At 43.4% G+C, this 7,697-nt stretch overlaps 1 protein-coding gene across 1 annotated transcript in view; it reads right to left on the reverse strand.

The window, feature by feature from the left end:
* The window catches only part of piezo2b (piezo-type mechanosensitive ion channel component 2b), a 51,799-nt gene that overhangs the window by 31,181 nt on the left and 12,921 nt on the right, over positions 1–7,697 (reverse strand). The window contains exons 4-13 of the mRNA XM_019883768.1: positions 7,512–7,554; positions 5,533–5,695; positions 4,643–4,886; positions 4,356–4,569; positions 3,296–3,470; positions 1,918–2,037; positions 1,659–1,694; positions 1,029–1,149; positions 762–943; positions 430–660 (exon numbers count right to left, since the gene is read on the reverse strand). Of these exons, the coding sequence (XP_019739327.1) occupies positions 430–660; positions 762–943; positions 1,029–1,149; positions 1,659–1,694; positions 1,918–2,037; positions 3,296–3,470; positions 4,356–4,569; positions 4,643–4,886; positions 5,533–5,695; positions 7,512–7,554 (1,529 nt within the window). The remainder of the gene's footprint in view (positions 1–429; positions 661–761; positions 944–1,028; positions 1,150–1,658; positions 1,695–1,917; positions 2,038–3,295; positions 3,471–4,355; positions 4,570–4,642; positions 4,887–5,532; positions 5,696–7,511; positions 7,555–7,697) is intronic.

Genomic DNA, 7,697 nt, shown 5'->3' on the forward strand with positions numbered 1-7,697 from the left:
TTTCATAATTCCGCTCAAAACGATCCCAGAACAATGAATTTGCGAGACGAACAGGCCGCCATGAATCAGGTAAAACAATATGTTACATGCAATTTGATTGGTCCAATCGCTTGTAGTTAACCAATCGCTGGGCCGTTTATAATCGAGCTAAGACTTCCGCAACAAATAATGCCTTCAGTGATCTGATTAGTTGAAGCTTTCATACACGTCCAATCGCAGGGCTGTTTACAAACGGAAAACGGAGAGACTGTTCGGGAGAGCTCGTGAAAACTCGACGATAAGGTACCTGACCGCCCCTAAAATTTTCTCAACGGATTTAGACGATTCACAAAAATGATCAATTTAAGAAATAAAACGGCGGATTTCCGCGGATCCGTGGAAAATTGCCATGTATGATGATAGCAGTTGCAAAAAGAAAAAGCTACAAACCTTGGAGGAAATGGAGTGAAAGTGGTTATTCTTGGGCACGGAGAGTCCCGGCACGTGCGTGATGTCTTCAAAGCTGAAGAAGTACTGCAGGACAATCAAGAGGTTGCCGTAGGCCACCATGAAGGGCGACGACAACATGGCGTAGCGCCGACGGTCTCGGACCATCCACAGCATGCACGACCAGATGAGGAAGACGAAGGTGAGCCACGAGATGTATGTGATGCTCCACGCCTAGAGAACCCATGGAATTGTTTTTTTTTTCATATGATTTTAAACCTCCCACACGCTTTGAACATACATTAACTCATTAAGTTTACAACTAACAAGCTCACCATCATGGCGATAAGTGCGCAGATGTAGCTCTGTTTCATGATGAAGTGGAAGACTTTGACCACGGCACCCACGCCCCTCTTCCTCAGGGAATCCTCGCTTCCCTCAGACTTGTCCTCTCCTGACGGTGGTTCCCCGTCCACGGGAGGAAGATTCACCTCATACGCGCACATGTCTTCCTTCTCTGCTCCGACGCACAACAGACCCAGACGCAAATTATCCTTTAAAATGTCCGGTGAGAAAACTTGGTCATTTACCCGTAGACTGACCTGTACAATGACCGATGGACCGCTCTCCTTTGTACTGAGGGGTGGAGTACAGGTCCAGATAGCGTGGACCGTTGTCACTCAACGTGAAGTCAAAGGATGTTCCGTTGGAGGCTAGCACAACCTGGTTTTAGGGGGGGGGGGGAAGACGCAATGAGTAAAGCATGAAGGATAAGTAAGATGTCGCCACAGAATCTCACTAAATTGAAATTTTTAAAAATACAATCAATGTAATTTAAATATATCAGTCTAAACAAGTCAGCAAAGCGTGGACAATTGGTAAAAAACAAAGTCGTCAAGCAAATCTAAATTCAATTTGTTCAGCAATATAACAAGGGAAAGATGGGGAAAGTAAGCAAAGCAAGTAAAGGAGAGCAAGTAAAGCGGGTAAAGGAAATGAAGTGAAAGATGTAAAGCAAGTGAAAAAGTAAATACGGCAAGTAAAGCAAGAAAAGCGAGTAAAATAAAATCTAAAAAAGTAAGTGAAGTGAAGTGAGTACACAAAAAAGTAAATCAAGTAAACAAAGTAAATAATCAAAGCAAGGCAAGTAAAGCAAGCAAGCAAAGAAAACAAGCAAGCAAAGAAAGTATTCCAAGTACTGTAAGTCCATTTGTAAATGTTGCAAATGTTACCTCGGTTGTACTGATGGCATCCTGAGTGCAAAGCAACTACAGTGAGAGGAAAAAAAGAGCAAATGAGACATGGTCGGTTATGACTCCTTTGCACCTTATGATAATATTATGATCTGTTTTATACTTGACAATCATCTTATGAATGGTATGTTGAGCGCAGGAACAAACAAAGAGATGATGAAGTGCAGCTTGAACTTGCCAAAAAGTGAGTTAAATTATTATGATACCTTTGGAGAAACTGTTTATGAAATCAACCCACATTTTTCTCATCTGTGCCTTGCCTGGATTCCCACCACATCTGCCTCTTCCTGTTGGCTGAGTTATTTGTCCTGTTTCCGACCAGCTCATCTTCCTCGCACGCGTCTTCCTCCTCGTCATCCTGAAACAACACAGATAGAGGCTGGGCGTCTTTCATCTTTGGATCGGATGCGCATCGGAAAACATGAATCTCTGCAAGAGTTTATTTTCTGCCGAGTTTAGTTTAGTCGAGTTTAGGAATAATAAGAGTCTCTTTCACACAAAAGTCCCTCAAAACTGTGGCGGTACGGCTGCAAAAAAAAATAAAAATAAAATAAAAAAAAACGCGACCTGAAAATCATCTGTCTATAGCAGACGATTGCTTTCAACACAGCCTACGGGAACCATGTTGGTGACCCCTGCTCTAAAGGTGATGTTAAAACTGTCAAATTCTAAAATTATTGCAAAATTGCCACAACGAATCAGCAACACAAAACCTAGGTTCCGCGCACTTAACACTAAGAAATGCTGATTGAGTGCTGACATTACTGTTACACTAATCTTGTGTGAAAGGGGCTTTGCTCGATTAGCCTAGACGGAGGTACCAAAGTTTTATGACCTAATTAAAAAAAAAAAAAAAAAACTGAGAAATTGTAAAACGAATCGGCCATAAAAGAACACAAGGTCCATTATAATCTGATTATTGAACACACGCGTCAACTGTGGATTTATGTGCGCACCACGTTTTTATCATCAGAATCTTCTAAAGTGGACACACACACACTAAAGGGATCAATACATGGATACAGCCCTTGGAAGGCTTACAAACAAGCACCATTATAGATCAGAGGGGCAACGCTTCAAGCTATAGGGTCATTTTAAAAGAAGAAATCTTAATGTCCACAGTGGAACGTCCTCCAGACAATATATTGTGTTGAGACACGGTGCAGACTTGCGCGAATAAAATAGGTCTGGGGGTCACTTACACTTCTTGCAAATCGAACTTGTCCCGATCATTTTGTTCAGCTGTAAAATGGCTCCAGGTTAGCTGCACTCTTCACTTCTGTAAATGTAATGTGTCCCACTACATTTGCCCATGTAGTGAAGCCTTTCCCTTAAACTTTCCAAAATGGCTCCTGTGTCAGCATCACTTTTCACTTCTTGTAAATGGCATGTGTCCCAATTCTTGTGTACCTATGGTGAAGCCCTTTCCTAAATGACTTCTCTGTAAGTTTCACGTGTCCACCCTCGAGTCCATTCCACAAAACTTCTCAAAATGGCTCCTGTGTTCGTTTCACCTTGCACTTCTTGTCGACGCAATTCATTCATATTTCTGTGTCAATGTTATGGAAATACGCAATACATTTATTATTAATCGTGTTCGCATGAGGGGGGCTTACGGTCAGCTGGTCGACAGGCTCCTGCAGCCAGAGGCGTATGAGTGTGGCTAGTGTGTAGTAGAGAAGCAGCAGCATGACAGGGTTGACAAAATGGTGCCACCTGCGCTTGGGGTGTACCATCAGCTTCCACGTGCGGCCGCAGTCGCTCTGAATGATGGGTGACATGCCAAAGTACCTGCAGGAGAGGCACACGCACGTGAACAACCTTTTGGATGTGTGGATTGGTAGCCACCAGGAGATGTTTCAGATTCCGCATAGAATGTAGAGTATGTAAGTAAATTTTTCTCCACACTTTTATGTGATCATGACCTAGGCTATACTTTAAACTTGACATCTGTATGTTAGGATGTTAAAGAATTCTTTTCAAAACATTGTGTATGTGTGTGTGTGTGTGTGTGTGTGTGTGTGTGCGCGTTTGCGCTGTATGCGTGTAAACGTGTGGTCCAGATGTGAAACAATGTGGTTGTTATGACACAAACCACAGCGCAACAGATTGTCTCCTGGCTCATGCATAATACAACAAGAAGGGTGCTTGTAGTAGAGCTCTTAAAAGCTCTGCTCTCCGCGCGCGCGCACCGAGTGGGTGAGTCCAATACATCCACCCTGCAGCTGCTTTTGTTGATGTTTTGTTGCCTTCTTCCTGTCTCCAACAACAAGTAAATATTTGCTGTGCTTTAAACAAGCTCCTGCGGCTCCCCAAATGTTATGGTTTGTAATAGGCTTAAAAGGCACTCATGCATTAAGGCGTTAGCTCCTTCCGGGTGTTTTATGGGTAATCAACAAACGTTGCCCCTATACTGTATTGCTTTAAGCGGAGTGTATTTTACAAAAACAATACAAACAAACAACGGTGTGTCCATTCATGTTGTTTGACTCAAAAAGAAATCTTTGAGCCACAACTCCTAAATTTATCTCATGGCGAAAATCAAGCAATATCCCGAAAACAGGAACAGTGTTTTATTCCGCAATGTAAAATTGTTTGTCCAGTGACCTTATGTTGCTCAGTACGTTTCAAGATACATTTGTGGGGTTACATGGAGGGCACTACTGTGGACCTGACCTGATGTACCCGTCTTCCGGCGTGACTGACTCCTGGAAAAACTGGAACTGGTAGAGGTAGAGGACCACCAGGTGGCCGGCACTGAAGATGGCCATCAGCACACACATGCAGCTGAACAGCAACGTGTCGAAGGTGCGGCGCAGGGACCACCAGGTGCACAGGAATAGGAAGATGAAGAAGTAGACGGCCGAGGTGAGGGAAGGAAGCATCATCCCTAGGAAAAAAAAAAAAAAACGCACACATGATGGATTGCGCTGAGCAGCTTTGGCGGGAAAATGAGGCCTCACCTGTCGTCCCTAACAAGATGGTCACCACCACCTTCCCCGCCGTGGTGATCAGGTTTCCGATAATCTCCTTCACTTTGGACGCCACCAGCGCCACCAGCCGTAGGACCTTCATCTTGGCGCTCTCCTTGGCTTCTTCGTCCCCCTCGCACGCCTCCACCTCTTCGTCTTCCTCGGCCTCGTAGCCTCCGTCCGAGTCCTCCTCCAGCAAGATGTGGTCTTCCAGGCTCAGTTTCTCATCTGCTTCCTTTGAGTGACAATGAAGAACTTGAGCTTGTCACACAAGTGGCAAAAGAAGTTAAACAGTGTTCATATAAATGGCTGAACTTGGATAAAAAGTGACGACGCAGATAGCGCACCGCAGTTTTAAAGCCTTAATTGTGAAATAATTACCTTGCCGTCTTATTTCGTCATAATATAATACTGATATATTATTTGTAATATTTATTTACAGTGCTTTCAACCATGGAAAAATATGTTGTTATATTTATCCAATATAAACTGTATCATAAAAATAATGACGATCATAACAATAAAAATCATGATTATTTAATTATTTGGTCACAATGTCTATCTATATTGGAAGATTATATCGCTTTCATTTTATTTACCTTTTATTTTAAATGATTAACGATGTAACTTCAGAAAATTACATTGAAATTGATATCCGTCCTCTTGGAATCATTTTTGGATAGCAAAGAGTCAAGAAAAAGCAAACAAGAGTCACGAGTTAATCATCCTTTGATGCTCGCTGAACCGTGGCCTGATACACAACGCCACACACGACCCTGGTCGGAATTCCGCCATTTTCCGCGACTTCCAAAGCATAGTTTTCCCCCATAAAATAGGCCGATTACACAGAGGTGAGCGAGGGGCAAACGTCAAATTCGCACTTGTTCCTCCGCTTGGAAGTGGGCGTTGTCCTGAGCCATGTTCTCGGGTGGCCTCTTCTGGACCAGCTTGCGACACAGAAACCAGATGGCCCCGCCCACCATGCACATGCCAATATCCGGTACGAAGACTCTGATGCCGTTTCCCGCGTCGGCACCAATCACGCTTGAGAAGACGAAACGTAAAAAAAAAAAAAATTAGACAATCTTGCTAGACTGGAACACATCAGTGAGGAAAACAATAGCTCTTCACATGGGGATTGTTTCCATCTATTCAAGCGTTTTTTAAATGTGCGCTGAATTCTTTGGTTTTATATGCACTGAAACCAATAATGAAACAACGCCAACTGCTTTAAATGCATCGCCGTAAACAAGTGACTAATCACGAGAGACTGGAGGGGGGGGAAAAAAAACATGCTCGGGGCAAATCCTGCGCCATATATAATCATAAAGACTTTTTTTTTAATCATTATAAATTAAATCAAGATGTGTGTGTGTTGGGAGGGTAACTACCAAAACAAGAAGTTCATGCGTCAGCTACAATAGTCGTGAACTTGGCGTGACTTGCTGGGATTTAGGGGTGCCACTTAAGGAGAATGTTTACGAGGCGTCATGATTGTTCCAAAATGACGACCGGCTTTCCAAAAACTTTTATTGGCGGCTTTTTAATCATCCAAACGATTGTTCCTACTTCTGTTTTTTGACAAACGCAGCCTAATTAAACTGTTGACAATAAACCCGAACGTGCCATCCATCACACAAATTTTGGATTTTTTTTTTTTTTTGATCATCGAGTATGAGGTTATATTCCCCACATACGTAATCGAGAAAGTCCACATCAAGACCCCTTCACTGGATGTCGGACTCGATGTGGTTTGTCCAAAAATACATTTACGCGGGAGAGACTTGAAGTTTATAGTTTGGATTTAAAATATATCTTTTGTGACACCAGGGCTAAAACGTTTCGGACAGACACTTGAAGTAGCGATGGATAAATAATTTAGGTGGAAAAAAAATTTGTCAATTATTTAATTTGCGAATTATATCTGTCAAACTGATGCTGGATGTGTAGTTGAGTCAGCTTCCACCATACGATATTTGTGTGTCAAGTTTGGGCTCGCTAGTCAAAAGTAAAAGGAGCTTGCCTCGGCATACATAAGTTCATCGTGAACCCAGGTACAAATTTCTGCAGCTAGTAGTTGGGGGGCGGGCGGGGGGACACTGGCGCGTCTGGACATTCCCGTACTTGGGAAGCCGCAACTAACGGGATCAGTGCGCACAAGCAAGCAGACGTGGCGGCAGCCTAACTGGGTTTAGTTTTCATCAGGAGGCCACAGAGGGACACCAAAGTGCTTTTTACCGTCATTGTCGGGTTGTTACACTGCCTGGAAAAGATGCCGTTTTTCTGCCGTTCGTTTTCCCTGTGCTGTCGTTCAGTATAAACAACACGGAACGGGGCAATTTTTCACCACGGGTGGTAGTCGAGGTCAGGATTTTTTCGGGTGTTTTTCACTGTCAGAAGAGAAATGCGACGTTCCGCAAACTCACTTCTCCCACCCGATTGCGTCGAAAGCAGTTGTCACTGCCCGACTATTTTACCATTGCATCATTAGTATCCGTTTGTGGGCTACTGTTTCGCTGTATGAAAGTAGATAATTCCCAATTTATGCTGGATTCTATGGAAAAGGCACGGAAAGTGTTCATCTCTGATGCATCAGTTTTGAGGACCCCCCCAATTTACACGAAATGCGGTCACACGTCAGGATTGCGCAAGAAGAATTCTCTTCTCGCTGACCCGGCCCTTCACCAAAGCATTCGTCAGTCTCGCGGTTCCTGACAACCTGATTGCTCAACTGCGAGATAAAGCGAGCGCACCCTCCACGCGCCAACCTTTAGAGTCTTCAGCAAAATACAATGAAAGACATGGACAGTTATGTTATTGGACGCACATTTGTGGTTGGACTTGTGCTTACAGTCTTTACCTCTCAAATCCAATTTGCCGGATGGATTTTTCCCACGCAGAACCTGCATGTCAAGAAAATGTTTAGTTAGCATTATTTTGACTAAAACGTATATGCAAAAAATAAGTTACTGTCATATATTTACACACACACACACACACACACACACACACACACACACACACACACACACACACACACACAGTG

Source organism: Hippocampus comes, unplaced genomic scaffold, assembly GCF_001891065.2.
Source record: "Hippocampus comes isolate QL1 unplaced genomic scaffold, H_comes_QL1_v1.1 scaffold159, whole genome shotgun sequence".
NCBI classification, from domain to species: Eukaryota; Metazoa; Chordata; class Actinopteri; order Syngnathiformes; family Syngnathidae; genus Hippocampus; species Hippocampus comes.